The following is a 21,966-nucleotide window of genomic DNA, read 5'->3' as shown; positions in this document are numbered from 1 at the left end:
CAAGCCCCACGCATTTTTCTAAGAAAAGTAAATACCAGCAAAAATAAACGCTGTAAAATTGCAATTTAGTTAAATTTATATATATAATTTTAGTTCCCAAAGGAGAGAATTATGTTCATTTTTAACTCTTTCAAAACAAATAATTTCTTTTCATTTTTTTTATTTCTTAAAAATATGCCATGGTAATTATTATTCATGCATAAAACGTTGAAAGTAATGAAAAAGAGAATGCGGAACACATTTTTATAAAGTACATTTTTTTATTTTGGTTATCATAAGTATGTCTATTATTATTATTATTATTATTATTATTATTATTATTATTATTATTATTATTATTATTATGTCTAATTTATTTTGATATAGGTCAAGTTTTCTTACAAGTGATATGTGACTAATAGAAATTTAAAAACGAGTATAATATTTTTTTTAAGATTTTTGGGTAAAGTTTTTTCGGTAAAGAATATATTTAAAGGATTAATTGTCCGTTGTATAATTTTTTTTTTTCTTAAAACTCTTAAAATATTAAAAATTAATGTTTTCAGTACCGCATCAACATGCTTATAAATAACATAAATATAATCAGTAATTATTAAATTATCGAGATATCAAAACAATGATCATAAATCTAATCCATAACTCATTAAATTAAATGTGATCCCAACAAATCATGAAATGAAATTTGTACTAATGATATGATAAAACATAAAATTGTTTTCATTTATGTTAAAATAATTAAATAAATAATACTTTATTATATATTTATTATCTAAATGGAATGAGTTTATTGATACTCGTAAACCACCCACTCAAAGTTTAATTTATAAATAAAAGTCAACTTAAAACAATAACATGATAAATCTTATCAAAATATAATTCAAATGTAAGACCCACTTAAAATATGCCCTAAAGTTTAAGGATCTACCTTGGTCAGTTGGGTCTAAGACAGGTCTATAGGATGTCCAAAATCCCTAAACCAACCCTAACACCCTCATTTCTGTCAACTTTCAAAAAAAAAATTGTTCCTCTTCTCTATTGTAGCTGAAAACGTAGAACTCTGCTAGGACACCATTGGAGTAGTCAGTGTTTCGCTCTAAAGTCTTCTCCAGTTAAGTTGAACTTAGACTATACCCTTCCCTTTCCATTCCAGTGCCTTGGTTTTGTCTTGGGTCGAATTTAAAACCTTATGTTTGGTATTGTGCGCCTGTTTTCCAGTTTCACCGCACTGGTTAGAGTTATCGTACTCCCCTTTTCTCCGTGGACTTTTGAGTTTGCATTTTTAGCTCCACTCAAGGTAAGGGAAGTTAGGGTTTCGTATTTTCATGCTATTTTTCCTTGAGGTTGGACTGTTTTGTGTGCTTAAATGTTTGTATGGCGTTGTTGATGGTGTAAGGAATGTATGGTGCGTGCTCGGGGATTGAATTTGGCTTGTAAGCATGAGACAGTGGCGAGAACTGATATTCTCGCCCAAGCGAACTGGTCTCGCTTAGGCAAGAATAACAGAAGTTGGCCCAAGTTCCTGCTCGAGCTCTCGCTCAAGCGGAGAGCTTTCGTTTTGAGCGAAGTGTCATCTCGCTTAGGCGAGAGGGGCTCGCCTAAGCGAGAATTCGTGAGAGCCTGACTGTGTTCCGCTTGGTTGTAGCTCAGGCGATGGACCTCCCCTTTGGGCGAGGAGTGGTCTCGCTTAGGCGAGGAGGGCTCGCCAAGCGAGAACTCGCGAATCCTGCAGGGCTCTCTATTGGCAGTCTCGCCTAAGCGAGGGCTTATAGCTTAAGCGAAATACCTCTTTCGCCTGAGCGAGGGTCCATATATAGCTTGAGCGAGACTGGTTCAGAAATTTGTGTTCTTTTCCTCTATTCTTGGTTGATGATCATTTATATGATTGAGTGACTCTATTTAAAGTATGATATATGTGAATATGCATGAAGTAACTTATTTTATGGACTGGAATTTATGAGCTTGGCATGAGAAAATGTATGAATCATGGTTTGTTGGGTGGTTGAATATTGGCATGAAATTAGTATGCATGAGAACTTTATGATTGTTGATGAAACATGGATAAGGCATGGGTAGGACGTAATTCCATGACCCTCCTAGTGAAAGTTCATGGTCGTGCCTTATCTAATGGATGTAATTCCATGAACCTCGTTGTGAGAGTTCATGGTGGTGCCTCATCAAATGGGCGTAATTCCATGAATCACTCGATGAAAGTTCATGGTGGTGCCTCATGTAAAGATGTAATTCCACAAAGGTTTCGTGGTGGTGCCTCACGGCCAGGACGTAATTTCACGAAGGTTTTGTGGTGGTGCCTCACAGCTAGGATGTAATTCCACGAAGGTTTCGTGGTGGTGCCTCACTACCAGGACGTAATTCCACGAAAGTTTAGTGGTGGTGCCTCATGGTTAGGATGTAATTCCATGACCCTCTTGGTAAGGTTTCGTGGTGGTGCCTCATTATATGTATCCGGATAGCTGAGTCTTAAAGTCTTAACTTTGTTTGCTATCACATGTTTCGATGTCTGATATGTGTTATTGACTTTGAATTGCATGTTGAGTTGTATGATAAAAGAAACTTTTTACTCTAGTTTACCCTTCTGTTTGTTTGTGTGTTTGTGTGTGATTTTTCTCCTTTTACGATGATCATCAATTTATTGATGTGAGCAGATGTGAGAGTCCCTAACAATCGCAGTACAATAGGAATGATGCAACTTGATGATCATGGATGGGTATTTGGGCTCACTATTGAGCCTACATTTGAAGAAGCTTTATTTATGTTTGTAATCCCCCTATTTATGGGCGAGTCTTTTGAGTCACTATTGAAGTCTTATTTTTGTTCAAGGCAATATAGTGTCTTTGTTTCCAGTATTGGTATGATTGGATAACTGTAAACTTTCATACCCTAAACTCTATACTCTTTGGATATTTTAAGTACGTGCCACGTTTTATTTAATTAGATTTATCTTTTTAATGTGACGTTACACCAAACAAATTTTAATTAGACACATAAACTAAAAATCAATTTAATTCGACAACTTAATGAATCTCATAAAAATATAGCATTATGCAGTTGTATACACCCTCACGCCCCCAATCCTTTCCTAATTAATAATATGACTAAAGTCTTTGCCTTTTTAAAAGTTTAAGGTTCAATTATTCATTTACTTTTTATAGTATTATAAGATCTCTCATTTTAGTCTTCTTCTCTTTTTACTTACAAATTTAATAACTTTAAAGTCTCTGCATTTTTTTTTTATGAAAATATTTTATATTCTAAATTCATAGAGATTAAATTAGATTAACAGTAGTTTATAAAAGAATATAGGGATGGAAGATCATGGTAGTTCAAATATATAGAAATATTATTTAATAGTCTTATCAATCCTCTAGTTTAAAATATTTTAATTTTCATAAATAAAGAAAGTCTAAACAATTCTTAATTTTCGTATAACTAATAGTTTCTAGTTTTTGTTTAAGAAATATCTATGTTTCAATCACGTTTGTTAAAACGAAATAGAAAAACACAAGATTACCATTTTAAGGAGCTCAAACTTAATAAAGTCATCAAATTGTCTTAACTTATACAACTCCAAAATGGTGCTTATACCGAAGTTCATACAATACAAATTAAATGGCTTAAGATGAAGCTTTATAATAAGACACTAATTCAATTTGAATTGGTTAGCTTATCTTAAGAAGTCATTAACTTATGAATATCTATAAAGGTTGTAGCACAATAATTATACTATTCTATGTTTAAATTGGTGTTATCACCGAAAGAAAAAGATGTTCATAACTACGTCAATTTTGAAACACCATAAGTTGAGTGTATCAAATATTCTTAATAGCTAAAAGATTACTAGCTATTATAATGCTAATACACGATAGAAGATCAACACACTAGTTAAATGACAAAATTTAAAGCACCCAAAGATATAAGGTTTGTCGTGCATAGCAATTTAATGATCTTACATATAATATCAATTTAGAGTTTTCCTTTTATTATAAACAATTTCTTTTTGTGTCCTAGTCAAGAATCGTAATAATACAATACTCGTTGAAAGATAAAAATGGCTTAGTATTAAATAATACTTGTGTTCTTTATCTTAAGGGGATAACCAATAATATATTTGTGTTCATTATAAGTAGTAATTAACATTGTTACTATAATCAATTCTTTGATCAAGAGAGCCTTTTACAAATTATAATGGAAATTTGTATGCCAACTAGTTCTTCTACTTTGTTTATTTCACTTGTATAAACTTTAATTACTGTTCACAATATATTTGTTAAAACCTTTTAGAAATCTTCTTTAACTAACAACACAATCATCTTTATATTGTTTACCATTAACAATCTTGTGAAACGTGTTGGATTACTTAAGCATTAAAAATAACATGCTAGAAGTTTGTAACTACTTCACATGTTTTTTTTCACTTTTCATTCACCATATGTGTTTCTTAAAGTGTAATCATAAGCTTTTTCATAAATATATGAACTATCATTTGTTTTTCCATAAGGAACCACCTATGAACACTTGTAAGGTGTTTCTTCCTATTCTTGCTCACAACATATTATTATATAAAGAATCACAAATCCCTTCTATAAAACATTTTTGAAAAATATTTGAAATCACATTTGTGAGAGCTATCTTCTCTTACTTTGATTATTTTTATTGAAAAGTTGTTCAAGTGGCAACTCCTCATGACACTTATTCTTTGGAAATCATCTCAAGGATGGTGTGTTCTTATTCCACTTTTCTCCCAAATCCATTTTATATTTTATTTCTTAATGACAATGTCATGTACTTTGAATCCACAATTGAGAAAGTAACCTTCAAACTGAATAGAAATTTGCCAATTGTGAAAGCGTAGCATGTTATGGATCATTTATGACTTGCTCCCTGGCGTACACCATGGATAATTATTGCTAACTCGTGACTTTATTGGATTGGGCATTTACCACAAGGCTAAAAGTCATGGCTAATAGTACACAACTCTTTCCACTAAAAGTTTAAAAACCTAAGCCCAACGATTCAATTACAACTTGGCCACTTAGCCTACTCCATAAAAAAAGTTATGCACCATACAAGTAACACTACATTGTGAAGCACATTAAATATAATTATAATGTCCTCAACCCCCCTTGTATATCTCAAAATTTTGTTTCACAATCGATCAATGTTGCTCTCCAAGTTTGAACACATTTTCTCACCAGACTAAACTCCAAGGCAAAGTCTATTAGATTACACAATTACCATAAAGTCAAAAGTTATAACTAATAAGCCAAGTCATGCATGTGCTCGTTTTTTTTATCCAAATCATTATTGCTTTCATTAATGAAGAGATAATGTTTATATCTGTAGGTTATCTTCTTCTTCTTCTTTTTTTTCCTTCTTATCTTTTCTCCTTATCTTGTTGTTTCTTTAGAAGGTTCTTCAATTTTTTGTATACACACACCTACTTAATAATATTTTAATTAATATATTTTTTTCTAATATTTTTTTAATATATATATATATATATATATATATATATATATATATATATATATAGTGGCGGAGCCACAATGGAGCAGGCGGGGCTACGCCCCCCCCAAACTTTTTAACTTTTTTTTAAATTATGTATATTTAAATTTTTTAAATTATATATATTTTAAAATTTTTTAAATTATATATATTTTAAAATTTTTTAAATTATAATTATCATTTTAAATTAGATAATAATATAATAAAAATTAAATTAAATATTTTTTTATTTCTTTTATAAAGTACAACATTTAATGTTAATAAATACTATAATATAAAATTGAATATATTAAAATAAAGTTGTTGAGATAATTTTTATTTTTTCTTCACATTGATTCTTGAATTTTTTTACGTGTTGTATTCATCTATCATCTTTACCTGATTTCTTTTGTTATTCAATAAAAAAAAGTTAAACAGAAATTCATTATTTCTGCCTTCATTTTTTTCATATCTTCTCTCATTCTTAAAGAAAAAAAAAATATCTTGTCTCACTTGGTAGTGCAATAATTGTTTAATATTTAGCCCTGTTCTTTTTTTTGATCTCATTACCCTTTTGTATATTCATTTTTTATGAATATAGAAGAACAAATAATGTATTATGTGATTTTTTATAGAGGATTTTTAATTATAACTCGATTATCATAATTTTTTTTAGTAATTATGTCTCTCAATTTTTGATTATATTATAATATTTTTTTTTGTCTTAAACTTGTTTTATAGATAGGTATATTGATAAAAAATAAAGGAATAAATTTATTTTTTAAAATTTATAAAAAAGAAGGGAGGATGAGAACAAGACAATAAGGTTGCTCATTGCATAAACATAACAATGATGAAAAAAAAGTTTGTGATGACTTTTGAATTGATATGCGCACATTAGTAAAATGGAAAATAAATATCTTACAAATAATATGATTATCTAAGTTGACCAAAAAATAGCTGAAAAATTTAGTTATGATTCAATTATTTGATAAGTTCAAGAATATGAAAAAATAAATGACAATTATTTAGATATGTGTATTTTCTGTTATAGTTATAACTATATTAAATTATGTATTAATTTTAAGTGAACGAGTGACAAAAATGTTAAATATATAAATTTTAAATATATTATTTTGGCTCCCCATAAATCTTAGTCAAGATCCGCCACTATATATATATACATATATACATATATATATATATATATATATATATATATATATATATACATATTTTATTAGTTTTTCTTCTTCTTCTTCTTATTGTTATTTTCAATAGGTAAAAACTACATCATGATAAAAAAATATATTTTTAATGTTTAAACTATATCATGATAAAATATGAAACATTAGTAAAAACAAAATATTTTGTAACTCTTTTATTTAAAATAAATAATACAATTTATTAATAGGGATGTTAGAACTCACTGTTACCTAAAACAATCAAAGTATTATTTGGATACATAATCATTCCTTGTTAAGACCGATTATTGTTAGGAATATAGTCACTTTTGATCAAAGTATTTATTCGTTGTAAAACGGTCACTTTTGACTAAGACTATGTATTATTTTAATATCAATCACTTTTGGCTAACCCATTAAATATTCTTCGTAACATGGGTAAAACTAAAAGAATTTCAAAGAAAATGATAAGAAATATCACTAAGTTTCTCACCAAAAAAGAAGTTGTCTCACAATAAATACAAAAGATATCTACTCTTTTAGGTTGCTATCAAACACGAGCAATGTTCTCTTTCATGACTACAAAGTTAAAAAATATATCTAAAACTTGAATTTGGTGTGACAAATGCACCATTAAGTATTTCATTGTACAAAACGAAGTTTAATAAAAATATATTTTATGTTGATAGGGTTTACACTCTTCTTGACATTTGTAACGTCCCATTTAATTATTAAACGAAATTAAAGGAAACGTCACGCGATAAAGTATAGCAGCGTAGTCTTGGGGGTCCTTAACGCAACCCCTACAACCTGGCACCCCACGATGCCAACATAAAACAAATACAATTCTAATAAGGTGTGTAGAGTAAGAGATCATAAGACGATACAGGGGTCGTAGCCCTAAAGAAATCGTAAATAAAATGACTCCAGCCCAGATGGCTAAGCTACTGAATCACCACTCCCTTGCTGACCACGAGAACCTCGCCCATCTGCTCCCATCAACCAAGTTGATGATCATCGCAAGGAAGAACAGCCATATACAACACAACCATGCAACAAAACGGGTAAGCTAGAGCCAACACATACTCATCATACAGTCAAATATATTTTCATCATCTCACATCCATATAACAACCAAACATGTTATGACTCTTCATTCAATACACTACGACTCGACTCGACTCATCCGGATACGTATAACTCGGTCAGATTCAGCGGATGCTTGCACTTGTGGTGGATACCCCTGCTCGACCCTGAGCTGCTCGATCCTGAGCTATGTGTTACCAGTGTTACGATGAATCAAAATCTCTCCCACCACAAGGTTAGCCCTTAATGAGTTTCAGGCCTCCTGCTACTCCCACCACAAGAGTCAGTCCGCTTTAAGTGAGACTAACTGGCTCCTCGGAGCGTCAGGATGCAACCTTACCTTGAATCCTTACCTAGTTATACAGATGGGGCACCACCATGAACACCCACTAGCAGGGGCCATGGAATTACGTCCCGACCACTGAAGCGCGACCCTGGAGACCTCACCTAGAGACCCCCAAGGACTTATGCACTGACACATACAGGACACAACCGCACAACCCAAATGATATCCACTACGCATGTATACGTTAATTGTACCGACCTTTAAGTCAACGCCTTTCATGTTCCAGGCTCAACACATTTCGTCTCATCATGAACCATTCATGTACCAAGGGCTTCCAATCCATATTGTTATCATGCCTCTCTCATACCAACCCTTTCAATACAATCTCATGTAAAACTCATGCCAACCCTTTATACATAATTCGCAACTTGTATTTCTCTATCATGCCCACACATACCAAGCCTTTAGCCCAGATACTCAAAACCAAGCAAATATTATCCACACAAAACCCAGAAGAACATTCCACATCACACTGCCTCGCCCAGCACCTTGCTTAGGCTGGAGGGTCTCGCTCAGGCGAGGTAGTCTCGCTCAGGCGAGCCTCCCCTTCGCCTAGGCGAGAGCACAAAAATCAGGTGCATGAGCAACGCGGGATCTCGCCTGGGCGAGTTGCCTACTCGCTCAAAAGTTGAGCGAGCCGCCTGGGCGACTTTTCGCGCAGGAGCACTAGGCGAGCTCCCTGTTTCATCTCGCTTAGGCGAGATTGACTCGTCTGGGCGAGATTAACAGGTCTCGCCACTGTTCTTCACTGCACAACCATGGAAAACGAACCAAACCAGCATACAAAGCATTCTCATACATCAAGTCGAAGGATTTAAATCATGCAAGTGGGATCAACACCATTACAGAACAAAACTACTGGAAAACAAGAGCTCTAACTTCCCGTACCTGGGAGATGCGAGCTAGAGCTTCCGATACTCGAGCGGCGAAGGACAGTAGCCCAAGGAACGACTTAGCGAACTGAAACCAACAGGACAAGGTTTAAAACGAGTTCACTAGAAGGCTCAAACTGAAAACGTAAAGAAGAGACGGAACGAACATAGAGCTTGAGTTGGGGAGACTTACGCGGAACGGAACAAATGCGGCTGAACTTGCTAGACTGCGACTTCTCCAAACCCTAGCAGAGGTAAAGGCGGTTGTGGCTCGAGGCAAGGACAAAGCTTGTTCTGAAAATGGCAAGGAACTCTAGGTTTAGGGCAAACCTAAGAATTTTATACATTGGGCCGGCCTTAGGCCGACTCACAAAGGCAGCCCATCAACTTTAGGGCAGAATATAAAAATGGGACCTTACAACATTTAAAAGAAAATATATTAAAAAACCTTTTTGGAAAAAAGCAAATATTAATGTTGTAGAGTAGGTGTGTTAAGTCCAAAAATCAAAATAAAAATTAAACATCTTTAAATATAAATAACTGGAAAAAAATGTATTATTCCTTTCATGTTTAAAATATATTTTTGTTATAAAATTAATTTAAAAATTAAAAAATCAATTATTTGATTTTATATTTAAAATTAAAATGGTTTTGCAGTATTTTATTTGTTTTTTGTCCTTTAGTTATATTTGTCTTATATAAATCAACTTCCTTTATCACAATAAATGTAAGAAAAAAAGACAAATCAGATCCTATGCAGCAACTTATGTGTACAACTAATGTGCGGTCAAATCCAAACCCTTGATGGGTTAGTGCATGATTAATTTAAAGCCATAGAAAATATAATGAATGTCTCAAATTTTGGATTCTGAGAACACAGTGTAGTAACTGTAGTAGAGGATTATAATTACTAGACACAATTTTGGGTAGGTAATGGAATGACCAGAGTAGTGTTTTTATGGAAAGTCACACTTGTAAAAATGAAAAGAAAAGAGGGTAAAATACTTATAAAATTGACACATGTGATATTCAAAATACTAAAACATTTATTTATATATATATATATATATATATATATATATATATATATATATAACAAAATAGTTAGTCCAAATTTAGTCTTGTAATTTAAAAAAAAAAGACTTGTTTTTTTTTTTCTGTGGTCCAAATGTCTTATGAATAAATGTGGTTAAAATAAATAGTTTGAAAGAAAAATAAATATGTGGTCAAATATTTAGTGGTAACTACAAAATTATAATAAGTTGTCATATAAATTATTTATAATTTCGTCAAATAACTGAAATTTTAATAATATTTAAGATGAAGAGACTAAAAGAAACATTTTTAAATTAAAAGACCTAAAACATCAATTTCATATTCGGAAGACAAAAGTAAAATTATTTCAAATATAAGAAGTAAAAATCATATTTTTTTACCTAGTATGAAATGTATCATTATATCTAATCACATTAAAAATTTCCAGTATATATTTTTCATACTCTTTCTATCTCTTGCATACATATATGAATTAATGCCCCAAATATTAACCGCCAAAATTAGACCAAGATTGAAAGATATGTTAATTTATCTATCTTCTAGTCATGGAAGTTTTCTTTTTTTACTTTTATATGTACTTAATAAATATAATTAAAAGATGATTTTTATTTTAGTTTTGGACTCTGCAATTTAAAAGTTATTCTAAGTTTTTATATTAGAGACTGTAAAATTTAAAACATTTTCTTCCTTAAAGCCATCTATAACACAACATACAAACAAAAATAAATTGTTAAAAACATATTTTTTTTTATCATTTTATCTTATATATATATATATATATATATAATTTAATTTTACAGTTAAATATGTCATATAAATATACATGATTTTTTAATTTATTAAAATTTCAGAACAATTTTCTGATTTGTTCGTGATATTTTAAACTACAATATATGTTTATTTTATAACTATCTTTAAAAATAAGACCATGAAACATTTCTTTTACCTCAATTAAAAATATTTATGAATTATTTAATTGTTATTATTTTTTGAATAATAATAAATTAAGTATGTTACATGCCCTGAAAATATTAAAACTATAAAAAAAATAAAATATATGGGATCTGTGGCAATAAAAATGCACCAATTAAAATTTGGACAGCAACCATCAATGTATGAAATATCAAAATATTCTTCACATTCGTTCTGACAGCTGCTTCTTATTTGCTGCTTGCATTCAAAATATCAAGACATTTTTAAAAGATTTTTTTTGTTCACTAACCCTAATGTAAATATAACAAATCTTCAGATATAATATATTTTTAATAATTAAAATATTAATAAGGATTGTGCAAATTTCTTATTTTAAACACAGAAATTCCAAAGTTTTTCAGAAAATAATTCCCTAATTTATATAAGAATTTATTAATTTATATCCACTTATAGTTAGAGTTAATATATAATAAATTACAATTATCTTAAAATACACATACATAACACATGACTATATATTCATCTAAATAAATATATATGTATAATAATATATAAAGATAATTCTTTTTCTTTTTTTATAATTTATAATATCAATTTTATTTTTTCAAAAATTATTTATTTTATAAATAATTTATTTTTAATTATTATTTTAGAAATATTTTTTTTGTCTTAAATTATTATTTAATTTTTTTTTACATATCTTAATTTTTTTTAATTTTATATTTAACAACTATTTTAAAAATTAATTATATATTTATTATTAATTTTAACTTAAATTTTTTGAAAATTAGAAAATTCTAATTATGCGGTCTGTTTTGTTTAGGATAATAAATAAATTATAGTACAGTTTTTTTTTTTTTAAATACATATAAAACATAATTCCTTATTTGAATATTAGAGGCTATTACTTAATTTCTGACTGTATATTTCTGAAACTTCTCTTACATTTATTAACTGATTTATTCTTTTACCTTTTTCACTTTGTGTTTCTTACTTTCTGAACCTGTTCTCTTCTGTAAAACCCTTGTAAAACCCTAGAGAAGAAGTTCCATTACTTGTCTATGGCGGTTCAGAGTATCACATCCAAGGAGGCACAAGTTTCGAAGAGGGTTTCGCATGACCATTTCTTTTGTAAGCAGTTGATTCTATCGATAACCGATAACCGCATTCATGCACGATGGTTTAATTTTAATAAATGAAAGGAATCAACGAGTTGTTTCAAAAACGGAGGATACATGTTTCCGTTAGGATTAATATAAATTCTACTTCTTTGATGCTGAAGAGATGTTCTTTGCAATTTAATCAAAGGGATGTAATGTTAGGAAATGAACAAAAAGTTCATGAATATGTTTGATTTTTTTCCCAATCTCACACATGCAATTTAAATTTGTTGAATATGTTTGTTTGAGTCTGGAGTTGTGGTTTCTTGGTTATAACATAAAGTTTTTGGTTCACTTGATGCGGATTTGGGAATAAGTTATTGAATTGAAAGTTCTTTGAGTGAGTTCCAATATTATGATACATAATCTTGCTTTTAAATAGTTAATGGAATGATTGAACGTTTTCTCATTCATCTCTCCCAACAGAGTTTTACTGTGGCTGGAGAATAATCTGTGTGTGGAATCGTTTATTCTTTTTTAAATATTTTAGAGCTACTTTTCTTACCTTATGATATTACTGAAGTATGGAGAGAGTTTGTGTGGGGAGCTGTTGCTGGTGCTTTTGGAGAAGGAATGATGCATCCGGTGGATACCATTAAAACCCGACTACAAAGTCAAGCTATTTTAAATGGACTTCAGGTATAATGGCAGCCTATAGATAAATTAGACAGTATTGTCGACATGTTCAAAAAGTTTATGAATGAGCTGCTGTTCGTATATAGCTCCATCATCTAACGTTTTTCTCGTTATTTGGAACATCATTCATCCGTTAGAACCAGAAAAACATATTGCAGATGGTGCGATATGTCTGGCAGGTTGATGGACTAAAAGGTATGCTATTTTGATCGTTTAATATTTTTATTCCTGCTATGGATATTTTTGATGCTTTTTAGTAATGTAATTTCCTTATGTTAAATGGCATTTCATGCGTGTTTGAGTTAAATTTTTTGCTTTCAGAACTTAATGAAAACTTTTAAGAGAGTGCCATTGACTTGAAAGCCTATTTGGCTGGAAAATGATGAAAATCAAGCAGGCATTTTGATAGATGAGCAATGACTTCAAGTCTTAATTTTTCTCTATTTAAGTTTACTTGTGATCTAAGTAGTCTTCCTCACCTAGTGGTATAACACTTTGTTGTTGTTGTTGTAAACTTATTCTTGAATCTAGTAACATATACCTTGGACTATGAACTTAGAAGTTTGTCCCTTGTGATTAATTAAATTCTGTAGGCTTTTACAGGGGTGCAATACCTGGCATTACTGGATCTCTTGCGACTGGTGCAACATATTTTGGTGTCATAGAGTCCACGAAAAAGTGGATTGAGGATTCACATCCTAGTCTTAGGGGCCACTGGGCGAATTTCATTGCTGGAGCTATTGGTAAGCAGATTTGAACCATGTCATAGTAAATTAGTACTACTTTTGTATCTTTTAGTAATTTGATTTTGAGAAGTTATACACATTGCTATTTGTGGTAAGATGTAGTGCGTAGAAGCAACATACAAGATAATGACATTGGTGTCTTATGAGCTTATATGGCTACAATAACTCCTTTAAGAGCTTAAATTTGAAGAAAGTTCCCAAATGCACCTTATATGTGACAATTAGGTAACATTGCACATAGTCTCTGATCATGTTTGTCATGACAACGCCAAACATATTGAGATAGATTTCCATTTCATAAGAGAAAAGTTGGAGTATGAGACATCATCATTAGATTTTTCTAGTCTTGTGAATAACTGACATACATATTCATTAAGTCTTTAAGTATAGGATTTGTCTTTTGCCCGAAAATGTGGAAGCAATTATCTGCACTTCTAGTTTTAAGAATGGATTTTTTGAGGGAATTAACTTTTTCTTTGATCCCATTTTTGTTGTATATTTTTATTTTATTCAGTGATTGTTCAAATATATGCAGATGATGGAGAATATTATAATTATAAAAATGTGCGACATGAAAGTTCTTCCAAGTGTGCATCCAATGTTATTGAAATGGAAGAACAAGAATGATGTCTTTGAAGTCAACACAAGATGACAATTGATTTCTATACTTTTTTAGTAGTTTGAACAATACTTTATTTTTATATTCCTTTGTTTATGAAATATTTAACTTTGGCATATTTACTTGATGTAGACGTTAATTTTATGTTTATTTAGCTTATTTAAATTTTATTATCAAAGATAAGTTCATAGGGAGCAATAAAGATCTGAAATATCAAAATAATTGTAGATACAATTGCTTTTAAAGTAATTTCCTTATGCGAGTTGGCCTGCCGCCAATCCTAATGTGAGGTGGGCCAGAGAATTTAACCCACATTTCTTATGCGGGTTGGTCTGGCCTGATCCACTCTTTTGCTGCAGGCCAAATGTGGGACGAGCCGACCTGCATTGCCATCCCTATTGATTGTCATAGCACATCCTATATATTTTCATAGGTAGCATTTGACTTAGCATTATTTAGTTTTTCTTCTTTGTAAAAGTGGATCCTCCCTCAGTTAACTTCTAAGGAAGCTTATTTTTGAGTTTTGCTTTTCTAAAAAACTGACTTTTAGATGCACTACCATTATTATCATCCTGGTGTTATAATTTTGTTCTTGTGCCAAATTTGAAGGTTTTGTGAGCATGAGACATGTAACCATTTCAGTGGGCTCAAATTTACCTTGTTTTTCTCTCTATTTTCAGGAGACACTCTAGGTTCTTTTGTGTATGTTCCATGTGAAGTGATAAAGCAACGCATGCAGGTTCAAGGCACACTTACGTCTTGGAGTTCGGTTGCTGTGAAAAATGGCAATGCAATTAAGCCTGGCCCACAAATATATGGTTATTATACAGGGATGATCCACGCAGGCTTCTCAATATGGAAAACACAGGGATTAAAGGGTTTATATGCAGGGTACACACTAAAAAAAATACTAGTTTTCTTTTGACACTGATATTATTATAAATGTTACATTTTTTAAAAAGCAAGCGGTGAATGAATCTTATACTGAGTCAATTTTTAAATTAATTCTAAACACATTTTTTGTTTAGGTCCCATAATTTCATTCATGATTTTAATTCCTTATATTTCTTTCTTCTGCAGATACTTTTCTACTCTGGCAAGGGATGTTCCGTTTGCTGGACTAATGGTATCATATGTAACCCACACAATTTCACTGCTTATGCTCTTTCTATAATCTGCTATATTTTTTGAGTATATGAAAATATTTTGTTTGGTCTCTATTAATTTTAATTAAAAGTCCTTTCTTACTTGATCAAGGCATCTTCTTTTTGTGTACTACTGGCTACACATCGAATGGGCTATAAAATCATAACTTTAAGGAAGGACACTTGTATTATTGAACATAAATAGTTGACATATTGGACACGTGTTATATATTCTAACATCACATCAAGTATGGTATTCATAGAGCTGAACCGGGAAGGTGGTCTTATCCATAAAAACCTTTTATGTTGATACACTTTCCTTTCCTGGGTCTGATTTATTAGCTCTTCTGCCACACCTGGTATTTAGTTATAAATTAACAATTATGTTATGTAAATCTCTAAGACATTGTACTTGAAAAACCAGGGAGATCTTTTGCAGCAATTTCTAAATACACATTTTTCTTCCTGATTACTTGGAATCTATAATAAAGAAACGAATTGAAAACCAAAAAATTATTTTCTTGATATCAATCACACAAATTACATTCTCATCATTCTCTATTTGTAATTACCAAAATGTCTAAAAAATGAAATAAAAATATGCTGAAATAAATGGGAAGATTTTGGAGATATTTTTTCCTAATTCCAATGGAGAGAGATTGAGAATATTATTTATCCTAACAATCTGCTATTTACAACACTTTCCCTTAAGTTGTTAAATGAATATCAATTATTCCTAACTTGCCTACAAGATTCTGGGATCTGTTCTGAGGAAGCCCTTTAGTGAAATGTCTTTGATCAAGTGTTTGTCAATTTTAGTATGTTTGGTCCTATCATATTGGGCTGGATTATGGGCAATGCTCATGACTAACTTGTTATCAAGTACAATTGCATAGGAATGTCAACTTAAATTTTAAGGTCATGAAGTATGATCTTCATTTAGACTCCTTCAGGCACCTTAAGCAAGGACTTGAAATTCAGCTTCTGCATTAGAATGAAATACTGTATCATGTTTTATGCATTTCCAAGTCACTAGTTTCTCCAATACAGTACCCAGATGTAAATTTTCTATCAATAACAGAACCTGCATAGTGCACCAATATATATCTTCAAGGTCTAAGTGTCTCCTTTCCTAAAAAATAACCCCTTTCCTGGGCTTGACATAAAGTACAGAAGAATTTTTTCAATTGCTTGCATGTGTCTTTCTTTTACATCATGCATAAACTGACTTACCATTACCACACTAATTGCATAAGCGATTGTCCAGTCTTGTGTGTGATAAATAAATAAGTTTTCCTATGAATATAGGATATTGGGTTTTTTCTATAGGAGAATTCTCTTCGCTTCCAATTCTATGACTCCTGAGGTTATGCATCCCAACTTACCTATTTCTTCAAGGAGATCAAGTACATATTTTCTTCGGGAGATGAAAATCTTCTTTTTTGAATAAGAAACCTCTATTTGAAGGAAGTACTTAATTTCTCTCATGTCTTTCATTTCGAATTGGTTTGCCAATTTTTCCTTTAAAGTCACTTTCTCTTTTTCATCATCTTCAATAATCATGTCATCCACATAGACCAACAAAAGTGTAAGTTTGCTTGAAACAAAGTCTTTTATGAATAAAGTATGATCTCCTTGGCTTTGCTTATATCCTAAGGAAACCATTGTTAGTAAATCTCCCAAACCATGCTCTTGGGGATTGTTTAAGACCATATAAGGCCTTCTTTAGGAGGCATACCTTAGCCCTTCCACCGTGAGGTTCAAATCCAGAAGGAATGTCCGTGTATACTTCTTCTAAATCTTCATGGAGAAAGACATTCTTCACATCCAACTATGTAATTTACATCCAAAATGAGTTGCTAGAGCAAGAACAACTTGAACTATATTCATCTTTGTTATAGTAGAAAAAGTCTCATAATCAATATAAGTTTAAGTATACCCCTTTGAGACCAATCTAGCTTTATACTTGCCTATTTGCATCCTAGTATCTTTTTGTCGTTTGGTTTGTCAACAATCTCCCATGTTGAGTCCAATGTTCACTTCTCATGGCTTCTTGGACTGAGGTATGAATGTTTGTGGCATCAATCACAACAATGATACATCAATATCTATTAGTAAGATTGTAAGGGCAAACATATTGGGAAATAGAATATTTAACACAATCTTTTTTCCTCTCTCAACGCAATGGGTAAACCCTCAATAATACTTACCCTCACTGTTGCCTTCAAATATCCTCACTTCCAAATTAGACGACTCTTCTTGCTTTGAAGTAAAAGTGGGTTGTTTTCTTTGATAGTTTTTGTCAAAGAATTTGTCTTTTTTCTCAATATGAGTTGGTTCAATCCCATTTAGGCTGACTTCATCAGTTGGATCTTGAGTATCTTGGAAAGATAAATATTGTAACGATAGAAACGAGACCTCCTCCCCTTCAAGTGTTTTCTGCCCCTAAAGCGTAGGGTTGACAAGCTAGGATTCTGTTTTGTTAAAGGTGACATCCATGGTGATATATACAATGACTTTTAGGATGATAGCATCTGTACCCTTTTTTATTATAAGGATAACCAATAAATGTGCATTAAAGAACTCTAGGATTTAATTTAGTGGGATTAGGATTATGAGAGTGAAGAAAAGCAGAACATCCAAATACTCGACAAGGTAGACTTGACACTAAAGAAGTAGAGGGAACATAAGACAAAAAAGATTAAATAGGACTAACGTTATTTAAGATACAATTGGGTAACATGTTGATTAGGTATGTTGCCTTTAACACAAGTTCTCCCCAATAGGTTCATATGGAAAAGGAAGGCCTAGCTATCTTTAGAAGATGATCATTTTCCTTTTTACAATATTTTTGATGTGGAGTGTTAACACGTTAGTTCATTAACGATACTGCCATGAGACAAAAAATTGGAGAATTCTTGATTCACATATTTACTACTATTATCATATCTAATTCTGTTGATACGTCATCCAACTTGATTTTGGACTGGATGGAAAAATTTAACAAAAATTTGGAAGACCTCAAATTTACTTTTTATAATGTCTAGGTGACACAAGTACAATCATCAATAAAACTAACAAACCATTTTTCTTCAAGAATAAATTCTAAAAATGGTTCCAAACATAAGAGAGAATATGCAAGTCGAAAACTAAATAATTATTTTATTGATATCAATCACATAAATTACATTCTCATCATCTCTATTTGTGATAACCAAAACGTTTGAAAAGAAAATAAAAATATGTTGAAATAGATAGAAGGATTTTGAAGCTATTTTAAATACCATGGAGATATTGCAAATATTTTTTTTATCCTGATAAGCTGCTATTTACAGCAGAATTTCTTGTTCAAAATTTGTTGGGAATGATATAATTCATTATTTTTAAAGCCTTCTGCTCGTGATAGTGTTTGTGAACCATTTATTTCAAATTAATATTGTTAAATTCCTAACACTTCACAGTGTATAAAGTCCCAGCTTTATAATATTGCGCAAACTCTTGAAACAATGTATCCTCGTCAATGGTTGAAAGAGATTGTTTGCATTTTCACTGACAATTGGAATCACACTTAGATATTAATGGCTGTGTTGGTGATCAACTCGGTCCTGATTTCAGTAAATAGAGTCACTACTCACAACCATCATACCTTTTCTGTTTATATGAAATTGCTGTTATCATTGTATAGGTCATGTTCTATGAAGGTTTGAAAGACGTTAAAGAATATGTAGAGCAAAGAGGGATATCCAGCCCAAATTGGCGTGTTAACCATTCATTAGAGGGACTGGTTTTAGGAGGATTAGCGGGTGGTATGTGCAGTGCTCTGCTTTAAATGTTAAGTGCTCCACTGTTCTTTGTCTTCCATAAAACTCAGTATGTTCAGTATAATTCAACAGGTCTCAGCGCATATCTTACTACTCCTTTGGATGTTGTGAAAACAAGACTGCAAGTGCAGGGTTCAACTTTGAGGTATCATTTCCTTTAGTAAATATTTAGACAGGTTATGTTATGCACATTGTGTGCCTGCCACCAGAATACTTTGCATATTTCTTCTTCAGTTGAGTGAGCTGAGTGGTAATATTTTTGATTATTTATAAGCTAACTTTATGATAATTTTGCTTTCTAACATTGTCTTAGGTATACTGGTTGGTTGGATGCAATGTGCAGCATATGGGCCGCAGAAGGCACGAAGGGAATTTTTAGGGGTAGCATCCCCAGGATTGCATGGTACATTCCGGCTTCAGCACTTACATTCATGGCTGTGGAATTTCTCAGAGATCATTTCAATGAAAGAGTGCCCAATGATAAGTTGCGAGATGTTCCCAGATTATCAGTAGACAAGAAATCACTTCAGGAGGTTGCTTAGAATATTCTCATCGAATCACGCTTTACTTCCCATCCAGATTTTTACCAAGAGGGGAGGTTGTATATCAAATTTTTTTACATGCTCAAACAAGTGATAATTAGATCCCCGTTACTGTGAACATACGCAATTGCATAGAAATCACATTCAAAATAAAATCGTAAACTTGTTCAAATTAATTTGTCGTGGTCAATTTGTGCCAGTTCATCCATTCGACCAGTGAGAAGGGGCTGATAACAAGTAGAAAGTTGAATACGTTGTCTTTTGAATTTGGAGTAAGTTTGTTTTTTTAACTATAAATGATTTTAGTTATGTAATTTGAAAATAAAAAGTTTTAATTTTGTTCAAATCTTTTTTACATAGTAAATATCTTTAAAACATGGGTAATCTTAAAGTCATGTCGTATTTTTACTTGGTATGTTTTAGTGGGTAGCTACTAAACATGTAGGCAATTTCATCCTCCCCCATCACTTTCTTTAAATCTATTTTTATCCTTGTTTGTTTTATTTGAAGTTCTATCCTATGTGCAACCGGAAATTGGAATCCGGAATAAGTTTCCGCAAAATATGATCAGGAATTGCAATGGTAAGAGGAAATTTGTTTCCAGGTTATTGTTTCCGATATGCTACTCCGGAAAATTAAATCGGTAATAGTACTTCTGGGTGTTTTCTGGATAGAGAATTCCGAAATAGATTTTAGATGTTTCGGAGAACTAGTTTTGGAAACAAATTATTTTTCTTTCCCGAAGGTGAAATTGTTAATTCCGGAATTTGCTGTCCGAAAGAGTGGAAGTGTGAGAATGTTTGTTTTCAGCTCTTACCATTCCAACAATAAAAAAAGAGTCCACGAGTTCTATCTTGAAGTGTTCGCAAAGTCTCGAATTCCATCTGTAAGTGTAAGTGCTTTCGAAGTCTCAGAAAATTAAATAGGAATGCATCTCAAACTGAGATAATATCCCGGAAAGTGTACGTGTTTCTTTTCCGGAGGTGGCGTCTTCTCCTTTCCATTTCAAATAATTTTCCGGTGGACTCTTATCGGTGTAGAAAACACAGCTAACGAAGGCATGGAACAAGTGAAAAATATTAAAAGGTCAGTTGTGGTATTTTATCTTTGATGGGGTGCATAGAAAAAAAAATGACAAGATGCAGGAAGCAGTTGCAAAATATGTATTAGAAATATTTTACATTAAAAAATATTAGGTACTTAATTTGGATAGACAATTGCTTTTCAAACCCATATGATTTTTTTCCAGCATCTTTCTCGGCGTGCTTATCGAAAGATGAAAATCACCTTAAATAAATTTGTATATAACTTTATTCTATATTCTATATCATCCTCTCTGCAGCTTTATTTGTCCCGTTACATTGCTTGATTTCACTCCCATTACCTCTGATATCTCTATCTGTTGTCATTACCCATTACCGTCGGTGCGGTACTAAGGTGTTCACAAATTAATTTTTGTTTTATATTGTTTAGGTTGTCTGATGTGTGTGATACCTCATTGTCTGATCCGTAAAGTTTTTGGATTATCTTGTAATCTGTAGGGTCTTTTGATTGGATTGTGCAATCCATAATATACTTTCAAATCTAAAAGTTCATTATGAATTGAAGAATAAGGAATTGCTTATGCATAAAAAATATCTTTTAGATAGTTTAATTCAGAAAATATTTTCAGATCTTGGATTGTACAATTCGTTCATGCACTAATAATATCTTGTTCAATGGATAAAATTATTCTACACCAATGCCTTATTTTAAGTCTTGCAAAACTATATATCGTGTACGTTCTTATATATTACTTCAGTTTTAGTAAAAATTGTAATTGAGGCCTGATTCCCCTTCATTACGAAAGATCGCCAATGTTGGCTTTGTGAGAGGAGAAATCCTTGTCTTCATTTGGAGAGGAGATTTTTCTTTCACTCTTCTTTGAAAGACAAACTAATATTTTTTTTTATCACATGTTGATCAAACTCTCCTCAAATTTAAAACTTGCATTCTTTACATTGCCTTAAAACTTTTCTTTCAACTGATCTCAAACTTCCTTTGCAATTCCCAATGTAACAATCTTTATGAAAATATCATTATGTAAAGTTTCCTGTACAATCTGTTCATCTAAAGTGGTTAATTTTCTGTAGTTTTAATTATTTTTCATGTGTCTTTGTTTATTTTGTTTTCTAGATTAGTTATAGTTATATTAAGTTCCACTGGTTTACAATTGCAGTGTAACTTCTCCTCCTTTTTATATTCTGATGTAGAATAGAATTGTAACAATCTTTTAGATACAGTGAATACAATTTGCATATTTCAGTTACACGACCAAC

General features: G+C 31.5%; 1 protein-coding gene across 1 annotated transcript; it reads left to right on the top strand.

Moving 5' to 3' along the window:
• The first annotated feature begins 11,887 nt into the window (after positions 1–11,887).
• On the top strand, positions 11,888–19,820 carry LOC114162285 (Mitochondrial substrate carrier family protein). Its single transcript, XM_028046113.2, has 9 exons — positions 11,888–12,110; positions 12,663–12,778; positions 12,913–12,970; positions 13,369–13,518; positions 14,821–15,031; positions 15,221–15,266; positions 18,971–19,091; positions 19,179–19,251; positions 19,420–19,820. The coding sequence occupies exons 1-9, from the start codon at positions 12,041–12,043 to the stop codon at positions 19,646–19,648; spliced, it is 1,074 nt and encodes a 357-aa protein (XP_027901914.1). The 5' UTR covers positions 11,888–12,040; the 3' UTR covers positions 19,649–19,820.
• Positions 19,821–21,966: the final 2,146 nt, after the last annotated feature.

Source organism: Vigna unguiculata, chromosome 9 (genome assembly GCF_037176805.1).
Source record: "Vigna unguiculata cultivar grain cowpea cultivar isolate G323 ecotype 2 chromosome 9, ASM3717680v1, whole genome shotgun sequence".
Classification (NCBI taxonomy): domain Eukaryota; kingdom Viridiplantae; phylum Streptophyta; class Magnoliopsida; order Fabales; family Fabaceae; genus Vigna; species Vigna unguiculata.
This window is presented reverse-complemented; position numbering and strand designations above follow the sequence as displayed.

Coding starts and splice junctions, on each gene's coding strand:
- LOC114162285 (XM_028046113.2), top strand. CDS start 12,041: ATGGCGGTTCAGAGTATCACATCCAAGGAGGCACAAGTTTCGAAGAGG. Junction 12,779..12,912: donor CTATTTTAAATGGACTTCAG/GTATAATGGCAG, acceptor TTCATCCGTTAG/AACCAGAAAAACATATTGCA. Junction 19,252..19,419: donor GTGCAGGGTTCAACTTTGAG/GTATCATTTCCT, acceptor ACATTGTCTTAG/GTATACTGGTTGGTTGGATG.